This window comes from Arctopsyche grandis, chromosome 11 (genome assembly GCF_051622035.1).
Source record: "Arctopsyche grandis isolate Sample6627 chromosome 11, ASM5162203v2, whole genome shotgun sequence".
Classification (NCBI taxonomy): Eukaryota; Metazoa; Arthropoda; class Insecta; order Trichoptera; family Hydropsychidae; genus Arctopsyche; species Arctopsyche grandis.
Genome location: NC_135365.1, coordinates 12,196,785 through 12,213,222, shown reverse-complemented (window position 1 = coordinate 12,213,222; position 16,438 = coordinate 12,196,785). Strand labels below are relative to the sequence as shown.

At 30.2% G+C, this 16,438-nt stretch overlaps 2 protein-coding genes across 4 annotated transcripts; both read right to left on the bottom strand.

The window, feature by feature from the left end:
• Nucleotides 1–2,611: 2,611 nt before the first annotated feature.
• On the bottom strand, nt 2,612–8,786 carry LOC143918994 (para-nitrobenzyl esterase-like). Of its 3 annotated transcripts, none has more exons than XM_077441143.1 (5): nt 8,699–8,786; nt 6,310–6,441; nt 4,458–4,619; nt 2,998–4,328; nt 2,722–2,911 (listed from the first exon to the last, which is right to left on the bottom strand). In XM_077441143.1, the coding sequence occupies exons 2-5, from the start codon at nt 6,310–6,312 to the stop codon at nt 2,758–2,760; spliced, it is 1,650 nt and encodes a 549-aa protein (XP_077297269.1). In that variant the 5' UTR covers nt 6,313–6,441; nt 8,699–8,786; the 3' UTR covers nt 2,722–2,757. The 3 variants fall into 3 exon arrangements, with proteins under 3 accessions (XP_077297270.1, XP_077297269.1, XP_077297268.1); XM_077441142.1 differs by having other exon boundaries at nt 8,713–8,777; XM_077441144.1 differs by lacking the exons at nt 6,310–6,441; nt 8,699–8,786 and adding an exon at nt 4,868–4,942 and having other exon boundaries at nt 2,612–2,911.
• A 2,497-nt stretch (nt 8,787–11,283) lies between these two features.
• On the bottom strand, nt 11,284–16,438 carry LOC143918960 (esterase FE4-like). Its single transcript, XM_077441088.1, has 4 exons — nt 16,322–16,438; nt 14,670–14,818; nt 12,463–13,736; nt 11,284–11,595 (listed from the first exon to the last, which is right to left on the bottom strand). Exons 2-4 carry the CDS (start codon nt 14,802–14,804, stop codon nt 11,445–11,447), a joined length of 1,560 nt encoding a protein of 519 aa, XP_077297214.1. The 5' UTR covers nt 14,805–14,818; nt 16,322–16,438; the 3' UTR covers nt 11,284–11,444.

Genomic DNA, 16,438 nt, shown 5'->3' with positions numbered 1-16,438 from the left:
TCGATTTTTTCAATTCATCTCCATATTGGATAATTTTGCATTTATGTCAACGCTTTAAGTTGATTAATAAATTACTTTTAACAAGTGCAAATATGCTCCAAGTAAAAATACTGTTTTCAGGTTCAACTTCATCTAGATGGTGACCGGAAAAATGCACTCGAGATATGTATGTAGTTGCACTCTCGAGACATCAAAACATTCAAAGGTGCTCAAGGAGAACTATCGCAATAGAATTCCACAAAAAAGTTTCAAAAGGTATTTGTATATTATGCGAGGGTTCTGAGATTTTTTTGTGGAATTTTATTGCGCAAGTTTTTTTTGAGCGCCTTTGAAAATTAGGACTTTTCGAAACTGCGCCACCATTCAGTGCAATTTAGTGCATATTTCCGGGAACCAATATAAATAATTAACAATGATTTTTTTTTTAAATTACAATATTTATATAAAAGATGAAAAAAATATCACTCATAATATACAGGTATTATTTGAAATTTGAATTCCTATTCCATATTTAATTAATATCATTCGCATTTCATGTGCATACATATACATATACATATGTAATATTATAAGTTTCTTAATACACAAAATTTATTACAGCAATCCCTACTTTTATTTATTTAAATAACTTTTTTAATATTCCATAATAAAATATACAAAATTTTCAAGGTTTAAGTCGTGTCATATATTTTTTTCTTTTGTGCTTTTTTATATTTTATGTGTACATACAAAATATAAAAAAAAATTATGTCAATTTTTCGACATAGATTTCTAAATATATTCAATATCAATTCATAATTATATTTCCATGCTTCTTATTACAATAATGTTTCAGCTGTAAATAGCCATAGTTATATCATCAATATCTTCAACAAAAGATCTCTCACCTATTTTAAGCATATTAAACCCTGTTAGAACTACTCTGATGCATATATTCTTTACATATACAGGGTGGGGCAGAAACAATTAGACGACTTATACCTATTATTAGACCAAAAGTGTACGATTGTGTAATGTATAATAATGTTATATGTAAATTTTTATCAAAACTAGTCAATAAAGATACGCAAATAGGGCTAAAAAAAATTAATTTACTATTTATATATGTATGCGTATAAGATAATGTTGATAAATTATTTATTTTTCGCTTGAAATACGTAGTAGTTCCAGATTACTTACCATATACCAAAGTATTAATTACAATCTAGAAATATAAAAATTACAATAATATGTTCACATAAAAAAATAAAAATGAATTAATAATTATACAGATTTTAATATACTAGAACACTTTATCAAATGAAACCCAGAGAAATCAGAAAAAAATAATGGTGCAAGACTTAAAAAGAAAGAAAAAATGGTGGAAAGACAATTAACAGAACGGATAAAATCATATAATAGGCTGAACACAAAAAAAATATTGTGTAGGTACATTATCAACTCACCGATCATTCTGAAAAGAGTCTTCTCTGTTGACCAATATTCACCAAAAAATCAAGCGAGTGCAATTGCGATGAGCACAAATCTGGACGCGAATCTTTTTTGATGCAACTGGTCGTTTTTGCAAAAGTGATGAGTTGGAGATGAGTGTATGAGTGTAAGGGGACCTTGGGGTAGGTTTTAGGGGTGCGAAATCCGAAAGGGGGTTGTTTCCTCCGCGAAACTCCCTTACTGACTAACGGGGGAAACATTGTCCCGGAACTTACACGGAAAATTTCCCGGAAAATCGTCCCATTTCCTCACCCCCAATGGAGACATCTACAGCTGCTTCAAAACAGCTCTACAAAAAATTTGTTTGTATAATGTTATATTTGATCTGAAGATGTCTCTATATATTATAATAAATGAAAATCAAATTGAGATGTAATCATTTCTAGAAAATATTGCCATCTGGATTGAAAGTCTGCAATTTATATGTATGTATGTACATATATAACATTTGTTTGTGTAATAAACTATTTTGGCACTCTAAGTGCCAATTTAAATATAAATATAACTTCATATATACATATGTACAATACAAATGTTACAGAATAATTTATTGTATCATAATTTTAGTAGGATTACTTAATTACATAATTACTTTATATTGCTTGTTAGCAGTTATTTATTTAAATACTTGCTTATCTTCATGTAAAGAGCAAATAATTGTATCTAAAGTGTAATGTCTTAAAAATATTTTTTTATTCATATAAACGGTGACAATAGGAATGCATCATACCAATTCAAATTGATTTAAATGAAATATAAGTCACACTCTCATTGTTTATTACTAGCCGGATCATAAAATTGTTGAAACTTCATTGTTATTTTACCATGCTATGTAATAACCCAGACTGAACCATGTTCAGTCACAGTTGTTAATTGAATAATTTACTGTAAAAATAGCTAATTTTTCCTGTTTACATAAATAATTAACCTGTGTGAAATTCTATCTGTCCAAGGTTAACATTCGACTAAAATATTCAACTCACAAAACTGTCTACTACACAGCATTACTCTTGGATAGCAATTGAATCAACAATTTTATAATATCGTGCTAAAAAATTGTTTACATTCTTTGAAACAATCCACATATGTAAATGATGATTGAAATAAAATAAATCGCATTGCATATAATATGTATATGTATTAATATTTTTATATATAAAGTTATTGCAAAAATATAATATATTAATTACATTACAGTAAAGAATAATGTATATATTATAATATGAATACTATTACAAGTATTATTATTCCAAGCTTGTTTTTTTATTAATCCATAAGATTTTTCCAGAACTTAATTCGCTCGGCACACGGATCACATGTCATTTTCATTTCGTTGTCAATATCCAGACAATGAAGATTATCATCGGTGACTGGTTCCCAAATCGTAGTTATTGTATCTGACAACTTGGGCGTTGGGTTTCTGAAATACAACACCAAAACCAATACAATCGATACATTATAACAAACACAAAATGACCGGTAAAAAAAAGCAAAAACCAATCTCACCCATATTTAGCGAAATTGGTCCACAAACTGACAAATCTTTTAATGGTCAATATATCCGATTCAGTGATTTTGGGCATCTCAACCCCTTCGGGAAGCTCATCCATTTTAAAATTTTGTTTAAACAGGAAACAAAGATCATCTCCGTGGCATGCTCCCTTGTATGGGTACGCTACTAGCATTTTGAACAGATTCAATGCACCATTATAAGATAATCTGTATAAATAGACAGAATTTTGTTTGCTATGTAACTTGGCGCTTCGATCTATATCTCGCAAAAACACTAAGTCGGTCATCAAATTAATATATCCGTCAATAAAATTCTCCTCGTTAGCAAAATAAAAATGTTCAATTTTATTCGTGATATACGCTATTTTATCGTCATTCAGCGGTTTCCCAAAATTTGCCGCCAACACTTTTGGTAATTCGATACCAGAGTCACTCAACTTGGTAACCTTAGTTATGTCAGTTATCTTACTATGACCCTTCATCAAAAACAGTGCCCCTTCTTGAGATGTAAAACCTTGAATGCAAGGCACTGTGTTGTAATTTCCAGTCGTCATTAGTTCAAGTGGATTGACAGTTATAAATGGTTCCACTCCGGTAAAGCTTTGTTCTACGATTGGTACAAAAGGGTTCAAATCAGATGCCAACATTGGTTTGGTAACAGCATTTACCAAATCTTCAATAGGAACTTTCATTAAAAATTTCAATACAGCTTCTTTATCAGTTGATAAAGAAGATTCCAATCCTAAATCCTTAGCTATGTCAAAAGCATTTTTTTCCGGATTCTTCTGAGTAGCCCAAGAGGAAGTTGACATTCCAGATTGAATTATAGCTTTGTGGAAAAGTCCTTTAGACATTGGAGACATCATCTGATAATGAACAGAAGCTCCACCAGCACTCTCTCCAAATATAGTAATATTATCAACATCTCCTCCAAAAGCGTGGATATTCTTATGAACCCACCTTAGGGCAAATACTTGATCTTTCAAACCAGCATTTCCAGGCACTTCAGCAGTGTTTAGGCACAGGAATCCAATCGGTCCTAATCTGTAATTAATAGTGACAATGATCACATTAGCTTGTATCAAAAAATCTGGCCCGTATAACTCCCGGCCTCCCGAACCCATGATAAAAGCTCCACCATGAATCCACACCATTACTGGCAACTTGGAATTTACAGACGCTCCATTGGGTACAAATACATTTAAGTAAAGACTGTCTTCACTTCCTTTAAAGCCTTTCCCGAATACGTTATCTAATTGAGGATTGTCATTGCTTTCAGTAATGACATCACGTACTCCTTCCCATTTTTCTGGATACTGGGGATCCTAAGAACGGAGAACACTTTTATATGACATATTCGAATACGCGCTTGTTATACGCATGCTATACGTATGCTATATCTACATATATACACTTATAGGATAGTATTCGGAACTAAAAATAAATTGGCATACTCTGAATCGAAGTTCTCCTATTGGTGGCTTGGCATAAGGTATTCCCATAAACCCACTGTACGAATATCCATTTTCAGTGGTTAGAGTACATCCTCTCAACCTACCCTGCTCTACAGTTACTTCAGGGTTAGACATTTTTCCAAATTTGAGAAAGCTCTGAACCTGCAATCAAATCAATATTAATAAACTGCCCGTTGATATCAGCACTTATGTATATATCTATAACATGCAGTTATCTCAATAGAGCTACAATGCTTCGTACACTAAATTGTCATCAATGCTATGTTCACAATTGAGGCCCAAGGTGAAACAATAAAAATGTATATATGTAATAGCATTCGTCGAGATCTATTTACAATAAAAAGAGACCAAAGAGTCGACCTCAATGATTTGCGGTTATATTGTGTTACCTGAGAAGTGATACACTTGTTTTTCGCAGATGCAAGTGTGCAAAAACGACCGTACTGGAAGAGAGCGACTCGAACTATGATGCTAAAATGAAACTAGGAATGAATATATTTGCACTGCCAATAACTGCTTGACAAAAAAATTACCAGACTGGCATTGCGCAAAAGATCTTCAACGATAACATCGATTATAATATATTATACTATGGTTTTATATAATTTACGTATATGTAAATAGATGCCCTTATAAAATGTTTTCTCATCTTTATTTAAACACGAAAATTTATGAAAAAATATCATATACTTTTTTTTTTCTAATATTGTCTTCAACAAAAACGAAACAGGTTGCCTTGAAAACAGTTTCATTGTATCAAAGTCCATATTATAGTATATCTATTTCCAAAACAGTATTTAATGTTGAAATTACATAATAGTAATATGACTTGATTTTTTTTTGTATTCATTTCTTCTACGAGTTATATTTAAAAAGAATATAATTTTCCTAGTAATCGATTACTTTTCTCAAAATTTTTAATAAATAAACGTATTAGAAAATATAAAAATTGAATCAAACTATATTTAAATTGTATAAAAATTACATTAAAATTGATATATGTATATGTACTTGTGATAAAATTATGTAGGCGTATATATATATATATATATATATATATATATATATATATATATATATATATATATATATATATATATATATATATATATATATATATATATATATATACATATATATATATATATATATATATATATATATATATATATATATATATATATATATATATATATATATATATATATATATCAGTGGCATACAATGAAAATATCTCTATTTTTGTCATACAGCCTTGTTTAATGTGCGCGCGCAGGATACGGGAGGAAAAGCCTGTTTCTCTAGTTCCTGTTGTATCCTGCTCGCGCAAATTAAGTGAGGATGTACGACGGGGGGAGCAAGACTTTTACCGCACGCCACTGATATATATACTAACCGTTTTTCATATGTATGCATGATAAACGTATATTTTCGAATACGGTCGAATACTTTTTCACGGTCACCCGTCGAATCGAAAAGACTATTACATGTACGTAAGTACGGCGAGCGGTATCGCAGATACGCATACAGACACACAGAATAGCGATATTATACATATATCTATATGATGATATGATATGATATGTTACTAACATGTAATAATATGTATGAAACAAACTTATCCACGTTTTACTGGTGTGAAAAACAAAAGCATAAAAGTCTATTTATAAATAAATTTGTTTATTTCATATGCTTTTCAGCTCAAACTTAACTTCAAAATTCATTGTTTGAATTAATATATGAATACTAATTATAAATATTTCTATATACATACATATGTATTTATGATATCCATTTTTATAGTATGTATGATTAATAATTAAAAAAAAACCATAAAAGTGTAGGAAGGTAGTGACGGTTGCAGCGAAGGCGAGATGTTCGTAGTCCGTGGTCACTAGGTGTAGTCGTGAAGGTGCGATATTCGTTGTAGGGGTCACCAATGTAGGCATGGAAGGTATGGTGCCTATGGAAACCAGAGAGATACAATAAGAATAGAGGGGCCCTTACGAATAAATAAGTGTTGTCAATTTTACGCGGTACGTCTCTATAAATACGCTACATCGCACGGAATACAATCGGATTAATTTACTTATAAAAATGTATCCCATGTTGTTTATTGTGTGTTTTTGAATGTATTGTGCAATTTTTACCGATGCTTGCCCATCTTGCGAGTACATAATATAAACAAACAGAGAAGTTTTTATCGGACATACGTCAAGCACTAAGCGGCAAATACGACTGATGCTAAAATTATTTAGATTTGTCCGTGGACAGAATGTCACTTGACAACAAAAGAACACCTAAAGCCACTTCTATTAATATTACATTTCTCTGATGGAAACACAATGGTGTGTTTGTCGGAAGCTTCTTTTTATTGTTAATATATTTTACAGATGTTTATATTGCACAGTATTATCGAGGAGTAGGAACTAAGACATAGTTCCTAGTTACAAAGTGTCCTCTTTTGTTCCAGGTGGCGTAGCTGTATGAATTAGTTGCTCTGCTCATGGGCTACGTCCACACTACCGATATTTATGTACACCCGATATTTTCGAGTTTTCCATATCCAGTTCCCATATTGCAACATGTGGTTGCTATTTAGGAACTGGTTATGGAAAAATTCGTAAATATCGGGTGTAGATATCGGTAGTTTAGACGTAGCCATGGTGGCGTAGCTGGATGAGGTGTGTTGTTGAGTCTACTGTGGGGGGTTTATATATGTAGGTCCAAATGTCCTCTGGATAGGTTGCGTCCTACAACTGTGTAGGAGTCTAGCGTCTTCGATGGAAGGTCGCGTCCTGGACCTGTTTAGTGGTCATCGTGACTTTCTCTGGTGCCTATTTGTGTACTTATATACCTATACATATATCTCTATAATGGCTGTAATGCATTCCTACAAAAGGGACAAGCATGGGAGTAAAGATTAAAGTTACTAGGGCTTCATGGAAAAAAACGTGTCTGGCTTATATTTTCATTCTCGATACCTGTGGCTACCTTGAAAAGTGTATTGCCACCTTTTTTATTGTATAATTTGCACTCGGCTCAGTACCATGTGTGTAGGTGACCATTTTTTCAAATGGATAACCAGGACATTTTATCAAAAAAAAGATAAAGAAACTTTTGTATGTGGCCCAGTGATAAAACGGTTCGGTGATTACTAGTCATGTGTGAACCAGTCACAGGACAACCGGTCGCTTTAGATCGGTCACACGTGATCACCCGTCACACTAAAACTGGTCACGATAAAACTGGTCACACCCTAAAATCGGTCAATCAGTTTTCTCGTGACCGATTTTAGGGTGTGACCAGTTTTCTCGTGACCAGTTTTAGTGTGACGGGTGATCACGTGTGACCGATCTAAAGCGACCGGTTGTCCTGTGACTGGTTCACACATGACTAGTAGTCCGTTTACCGATAAAACATGTATGTACTTCCATTATTAAAAACTAACATAAAGAATTCATTTTCTTTAATGCTCTTAAAAATTAAAAATTAAATTCTACACAGAGCTGGTTAAAATTATTCTTATCGATTAGCAAACACTTTCAATATTTCAATATAATTTCACTTTCAATATAAGTTTCAATATTCCGTTTTATCTCTGGGCCACATATTGTTCATCGAAGAAAAAATTCCTTCGGCAAATGCTTATGTTCCTAATAAACAAAGACAATATTTGACTAATTTGTCAATATTATAGGAGACATCATTTTCACTGAAAGCTTTGTATATTTAAATTCATCTATTTGATAAAAAAAAGTGTACTGGTTTTATCTCACGACTTACGAAACTCAGAAATCCAGTACCGCACTGGTAAAAATAGTACGAATGGTCACCTTGGTGTAGGTGTTCAAATGCCAATTACTAAATTGAAACATAATACATATGTATATTACAGCGTAATATAACTCATATGTATAGGTGGCTGTATGTATAGTTTTATTGTCATACACACATATGTACATATGTATATACTCCCTTGCGACCACAAAAGAAATAGCCTAAAAAATCAGCTGATAACTAAAAATAAAACTATCACTGTTTGATTTGTGTACATGTGTAGCTTGTATTGGTTAGAAAGTTTGTTTTGGAGAAACAAACAATGAAATTTGAGGTTATGGGTAGCTGTTGAACTAATTGTATGTATGTAAGCTTATTGTAAAAAACTAAATGTATGTAAGCTTATTGTAAATCATATTAAAAATTAGATACAACATAACTTCTTATTGAATACTTATCTCGCAGATAAAGCTCCGTGAGGAGATATACTTTTAGCCGTGAAATGTCAGATTTGACATCTTTGGCCATAAATCAATATAAATCGTGTTAAGAAGCTACACGCCAAATTTGAAATTTATATATACATATGAGAGTTAAAACTATAAAAATTTATATATTATAGATAACGAGAACCAATAGAGCAAATTTCATAAAATATAGAGTAAATTATAGGCGTTTAAACAATTAAAATTGATAAGGCCCTGTCATGGCGAACAGTTTACGCCTTGTTAAACGTCAGGAAGATTTACTTTCCCTGTTTTTAAAACGCGTTGTATACGATATTTTTATCTCCAACGTAATGGCAGACGATACATTAACGTGTATTGATGACCAAAATGAGCAATATGGCAAAGTATGAAAACGATCGGATAAGAGATGAAAATGACCACTGACACGAAAGCCATGTGAAACGTAAAGGAGGTAAGTAAAATAATGAAATATAGTGCATAAATCAATGAAATCGTGACTTTAAGTCACGACTTTAAGTTTATTTATGTATGTAAAACGACTTTATTTTAAATACTTTGATGTATATTAATATAAATTGTGACAGTAATCATTATTATATAAATGTTATGATTATTAAATTGTTGATTAGTTATTTACTTAAGTGTAATGAATTACATATTTGCAATGACATTCTATAAATGAATTATTATTTTGTAGGTAAGAAGATGCTAACTTATCATACATATGTATGTACATAACTATAGTTTATTCATTTTGAACTTGATTACAAATAGATTGATAATAATTATTGCACATTGTATGATTATTTAATTTGTAGGCCGACATACATTAAATTATCTATAATAATAGATAAATGTTGTGTTCAATGCAATGCAAATCTAGATTGGAAAATGCTATTTGAGATTAATATGTTTTTCATTTTTTTTTTTACTTGAAGATCCTAAAAGTTTCATGAAGCTGAGGAATTTTTTCTTTCCAGTATTTCAATATAATAAATTATGAAGTAATCATAAAATTTATAGGCAGCATATATTAAATTATTTCCCAAAATTTTTGAGTCATTTTTCGTTTCCAAATATCAATGATAGTAGTTTAGTTGAGCGACACATTTCATTTTATAATCACAAGTTTAATGTTTGCCACAATAATACAATTTTTATTAAAAAAAAAATCATACTTTAAATACACACATACATACTTAATTTAAAAATTTAATACATACAAATACATATCTATGTATTTGCGAAAAGCAGTTGAAAGAACATTGAAAATCTTTATACATGTGATAGAAGTAAATCAGCACTAGCAATCACCTGAAAATATGATAACCATACTACACTGGTATTAGTAGCTCGAATGGTCACTATCATGTTTTTATAAATAATTATTTGGTTTATTTCTTTTTTATAGATGCTAATTGACATAACTTGATCAATAGAAACGAAGTTTTGCAGATATTCCCTGTAATATTTTCTTATTTTTTGTAATAATAAACTTAATGCACATTAAGAATTCTTCTTGAAAAAAATTGTGTGTTCATTATTCAATATAAAACATTCAAAAAGTATACTGCATAAAATACATTTTATATAGACCACCCATATGAAATATCTGTGCTTGAAGCAAGTTCAATTGTATACCTGCAAATTGTGTTGTGAGATGTTTGACTATCTACAATAATAATATATACGTACATATATACGATTGTAAATAGGTTTTTGAGCTCTTTTTCCTATTATGCTGTAGATTAACATTAGAATAATATAATACTATGATTACTAACCAAATTAAATTGAATTGTGAAATAGACAATGATCAGTAGATCAGTAGCTATTAAAATAGATATAAGATGTATTGTGAACATAATTTCGTAATAATAAAAAGCATTTAAAAATCAAAATATACGTATATATTTATGGTAATTTCTTACTTGAATGCTAATAATTTTTTTATATAGATGGCACTTTGTGATGATAAAGTCACAAGCTATTTTTCCAGTGCATTTTTTTTCTTTATATTCCATATTCAATTATTATACCTATAGTATTAATTATTATATCCTTTGTTTTTCAGTTCACTAAATTTTATTTATTTATTTATTCTAAACAGACCATTGTGGCATAACAGGAATTCCTAAAGCGCCACAATGGTCAAAAAATATAACACAAAAAAAACAAAATAACAATTAAACATAAATTAATACATAACGAATATAATATACTCATCAATTATACATAAAAAAAATACATTTGAACATAAACATAAATACATCTATACATAAACATAAAAAATAGCATTTAAATATACTGTGATATTGGAAACCTATTAAACCCAGTTCATATTCTAAATGAATTATATATAATAAATTATAGAATAAATAATAAATTAATAAAGAATAATAAATATAATCATAATCATTTTCTTCAATGATAGAAAATTAGTCGTGGAAGAATTTTTAAGGTTTTTATGGGATCCCCTGTGAAAAATCAATTTAGATGCAGCAAAATTCGTAGTCATAATTTGTATTGATTAAAAGTAGTTGGAATGTATTTTTAAGAATATTTATTCATTATATTATTAATATTTAAATTGAATACAAAGAAATATATGTATAAGACAAATTTAAGATGCAGGCCTAATAAATTTTGCACAAATAAAATTGCATTTTGTTTTATATTACGATTTTATATAATATAAATTGCGAATAAAATTGTTTCAAAATAATTCTTTCCAAAAAGCAAATCGTTCAGCAAACGGGCTTTTGATCATTTTCAAATCTTGTTTTATTTCCAAGCAATTCGTTTCAGTCTCAGTTGCTGGTTTCCATATTGTCTCAATAGTGTCATCAATCGTCGGGGTGGGGTTACTAAAACGATAAATTAATTAATAATGTAGGTTGTGGCTATTTGCAGGTACTGTATCTGCGAATTATTGGCTATTTGCAGGTACTATATCTGCGACAGGCGCAAAGCCTTCTGCGCATGCGCGTGAACTGTCACTGTCAGAGAGTTTACTGTTAAAATTTTGTTTTAAACCTCTCAAAATTTAGTTCGAACTCGTAAAGTGACGTAGAGTACAAATATAATCCAAATTAGTTAATATTATTAATTGTTAGAAGATTATTATCATATACAACGTATTATACCTACAAACATACAAGTACAAGCCGCAAACTAGCTAAATGATATAAATCTATTATAATAACGTGCGAAATTTATTTGTCACATGTATAATGAATGATTGATTAAACAAGTCTAGCATACATTAAATGTAAGAAATTATAATCGGATTATAAGCGGATGCGCATTGCACCGCTTGCACATCAGATGACGGGTAACCTTTGGATGTGCACAGATGCAATTATTAAAATTGAGTTGGATATTTCAGGCGAGTTTAATAAGTTCCGAATCTTGCCTTATTAAACTCGCCAGAAAGATACAACTCAATTTTAATAATTACCATTTTAATAATTGCATCTGTGCACATCGAAAGGTTACTCGTCATCTGATGTGCAATCTATCATTTGAGAAGACGAGAATTGCATTTAAAGCAGCCGTCCATTAATCTGTCGTTCAATTTGTGTGGCGATTTTAGAGCGGATACACCAAACCCCCTGCAAATAGCCAATAATTCGCAGATATAGTACCTGCATATAGCCACAACCAATAATGTAACATATTGAATCATAATATATGTATAATATTGCATGTACGTATGTATAACAATACTATACCTCGATTTAGCAAAATTTGTCCACATTGTAGTTAATTTTTTTCTCACATTCAAATCAGAAGCAGCTATAGTAGTACCGTCTTCTTCTTTTTTGAATATATATAAATGTTCATAAGCATGACTAGCTCCATCGTAAGGATTCAAAGCGCAAGGTTGTACAGTATTGAGATCTCCACCATAACCAAATAAATAAAAGTATACTGATTTGTTGTGTTTAGACATAATTTGAACAGATTTCACTCCGTCTCTGGTAAAAAACATATCTGAAACCATGTCGATATAGCCTCTGATTGGATTCTTATCATTTTTAAAATAGAAATAGTGCATTTTTTTAGCTTGCTCTGTTGTTGCATCATAATTCGCGTGCCGTTTGATCAACACTTTAATTTGATCTAAGGTAATAGAAAACTTGTTATCGGCCACCATAGATATGATGTTTTTGCCTAAGAACATGATAGCTTCGTGGGATACTAGACCACATATACAAGGAACAACGTTGTAATTTCCAGAAACCATCATATCCAATGGAGATTCAGCGAGGAATGGTTCAACATCAGGGTGGCGTTGCTCTACGGTGCCGCAAAACAAAATATCCATCTCATATGTAAATTCTATACGAGAGGCATTTACCAAATCATCGGACGATACAGATTGTAAGAAGTTTAAAGCTACTTGTTTGTCGGTTGTGTCCAATCCCAACTTCTCAGCCAGTTCAAAAGCATTCTGCTCGGGGTTCGTTTGCGTCGACCAGCCACTTACACACGTGCCAGATTCCATGATGGCCCTCACGAATAATCCTCGAGACATCGGTGACATTAAATGGTAGTGAACACATGCCGCTCCAGCACTCAATCCCATCAGTGTCACATTTTGAGGATCGCCACCGAATATGTGAATATTCTTTTGAACCCATCTCAAGCCAAACACCTGATCCTTCAAACCAGCGTTTCCCGGCACTTCGGGAGTGTTAAGACAGAGGAACCCGAACGGAGCGAGACGATAATTTATCGATACGAAAACCACTCCTTTTTCTACAAGATAATCTGGACGAATTTCAGAAAAATTTCCATTGCCTACGTAAAAACCACCACCGTGAATATAGAATATTACTGGCAGTTTTGAACTGCTCGTAGCAGAGCTCGGTGTAGATACGTTAATGAATAGACTGTCTTCTTTGCCATGAATGTATCTTTTTTCCAACTCAAATTGTGGATTTATGTCGCGCTGAATTACAGCATCGCGAATACCATCCCACTTCTCCGGAGGACGAGGATCCTAAAATAGAAGTTTTTATTTAAAATCTTTAATATACACAATGAAAAATATCTATTAAATTTTTGGTAACTTGAAAACATGATAAATTTAATGGTTGCAATTCAGTTTAAAAATTACTAATATTGTGTTAATAAATTTTAAATGAAAATACAAAGTTGAGCAAAAACAATTAGATGTTTAGTTATTTAAAAATAACACTTTAATAACAAGATAATATAACAATCTAAGATAATTAGAGATTCTGTCTTAACAAATAGAAAGGTTAAAATTTAGAATAATTTATCTAATCAATTAGTAACTTTTAGAAATCTAAGCCATTTTAAAAACAAGCTTCATGAATTCTGAAAAGTCAATAGATTAAATCAAATTAAGTCAATGTGATTATTTTTTCTATTTTATCACTTATATGTATTTTTTTATATGTTTCTTACAGTTTGCTTATTTTTATTATTGCTTATTTTCTTTCTTCGGCTATTATTATTCATATAAAAAATCCATTCATTGACTAAACAATTGCATCCCCTCACTATGTAAATATAATTATCTTTAAACAACTGCAGACTATTCACTTATCTAAAATTGATCTAGTATATTATCGTATATTTATGTTAAGTCAATATTATTAACGTTCAGATACCAGCTTCCAAAACATGGATTTCAAAACAAATTTATCACAAGAACTCAATTTCAAATAAGACCTTAGGCAGAATTTTTTTCTTAATATTTTGTAGATTCAATTATTGGCTCCCCAAAATATTATACATATATATAAAAGGTATCCAAATTAATAAGTTATATTTAAAAATACACGAATTGACTCATATAAGCTCACCGAAGAATCATAGAGGTCGGAGAATAATAAGAATACATAGTGAAAAATAATGTTCAGAATTAAAAATATTTCACATATCAATAAAAAATATATATATTTACCCGAAAACGTAAGTTTCCTACTGGAGGTTTAGCATAAGGTATCCCTAAATAAAAGTTATATTGGAAACCTTCGGTGGTAGTTCTCGATCCACCACATAGTTTACCTTCTGATACGGTCACCAATAGTTCTGGCATTGTAATATAAGCTCCTATAAAAAAATAATAATTCGTATTACCAAAATTTGAGAAATTCAGATAACGTTTTTATAATAATGGCTCCACCACAATTTCAAATATTTAAGCGTCACCTGTCTGATGCTTCCAACAGAAATGAACTTAATGACACGCTATTTATGTATTCATTTATATTCCAGTGTCAACGATCAAACCATTAACATTCACATAAATGATCATAATTTTGTTTTGATTTACTTTTAATATGAAATGTGATTTATTTCTCTCAGACTGCCACAACATTAATAACACAAAATAATTTTATCTTATGTAATCCAAATCATGACTGTGATTTTCTCATGTAAGTGACATAAACCTCGATAGCAATTTTCTTCATGCGTGATGCAAATTTATTTATGGTTGTGGCTATTTGCAGGTACTATATCTGCGACAGGCGCAAATCATTCTGCGAATGCGCGTGAACTGCATATATTCGCATATATAGTACCTGCAAATAGCCAATAATTCGCAGATATAGTACCTGCAAATAGCCACAACCTTTATTTATTACCAAGTAATCAATTTGAGAAAAAATATTTTTTACATATGAATAAATTATTTCATACATATGAACAGTATAGTTTAAAATTGAGTCAGCATTAATATGATTATATGTATGTATGAAAACATACATATGTACATATGTATGTCTAATTGGAAAATTCTAATGTATTAGTGAATATATGAAAATATTTACATCAATGCATTTTAAATAAGTAAAGGTAACGATTAAATAGCTCAAGGTTTTTATGTTTCTTTTATATGTAATAAACAGATAGATATTTCTACTCCACAAATATGAAACAATAAATTATATAGGAAATCTTTGCGTTTATCAGGTAAATTTTTCACATCTGCTTGTTTTGAAAATCACAATATTAAAATTAGTTTATTTTTTTTTTCAAGGCTTTTATTATTTATCATACTTTGTGTCCAAACATTCTAATGTGATTTCACAATATGCTGATATAACAAAAGTCCGCTATGTGATTTTTTATTAAGGAATTTTAAGTTTATCTGACAATATTTATTTTTCTCGGGAATTTACAAAATTTTTAGAACCAAGATCTGTATTTTAACAACGTATTCATATTTTAGACGCGTATTTTTAATATGTATGTTATAAAAATTTTCATATATTTTTTTTTATTTATTATAGAACAGGCCTATAAGATTTTAATTAATTGAATTGATATTATTTTATTTAATTAACGAATAACAAGAAACAAGCATAAATTTAAAATGGACCCGATTGAATTTACCAACTATTGATGCATTTATTATACACAAATGAAATATTCGAAATTATTTAAATATTAAAATTTGAATAAGAATATGACAACTATTGTTTGATTCTGACAAAAAATTGAGTTATTTTTATATTACCGTACATAGTAAATATTAATTACCTTAAGATGTATTCAAATTTATACATATATGAAAATAATTTTAAGTATAAAAAGTTGTAATGAACTTACAAAATATGTGTGAAGCACGACTGACAAATCCAGCTGCCCAATTTAGAATGAATGGAACATATAATATATGTACATACATACATACATACATATCCCATAGTACATAGTACATACATA

Excerpts from the sequence above, each read along its gene's own strand:
- LOC143918994 (XM_077441143.1), bottom strand. Across the intron at positions 4,329-4,457 it reads TAGGAGAACTTCGATTCAGA|GATCCCCAGTATCCAGAAAA; the intron begins GTATGCCAATTT and ends CTCCGTTCTTAG. Across the intron at positions 2,912-2,997 it reads ACCAATTTCGCTAAATATGG|AAACCCAACGCCCAAGTTGT; the intron begins GTGAGATTGGTT and ends GTTGTATTTCAG.
- LOC143918960 (XM_077441088.1), bottom strand. The coding sequence starts at position 14,804 with ATGCCAGAACTATTGGTGACCGTATCAGAAGGTAAACTATGTGGTGGA. Across the intron at positions 13,737-14,669 it reads TAGGAAACTTACGTTTTCGG|GATCCTCGTCCTCCGGAGAA; the intron begins GTAAATATATAT and ends CTTCTATTTTAG. Across the intron at positions 11,596-12,462 it reads ACAAATTTTGCTAAATCGAG|TAACCCCACCCCGACGATTG; the intron begins GTATAGTATTGT and ends TTATCGTTTTAG.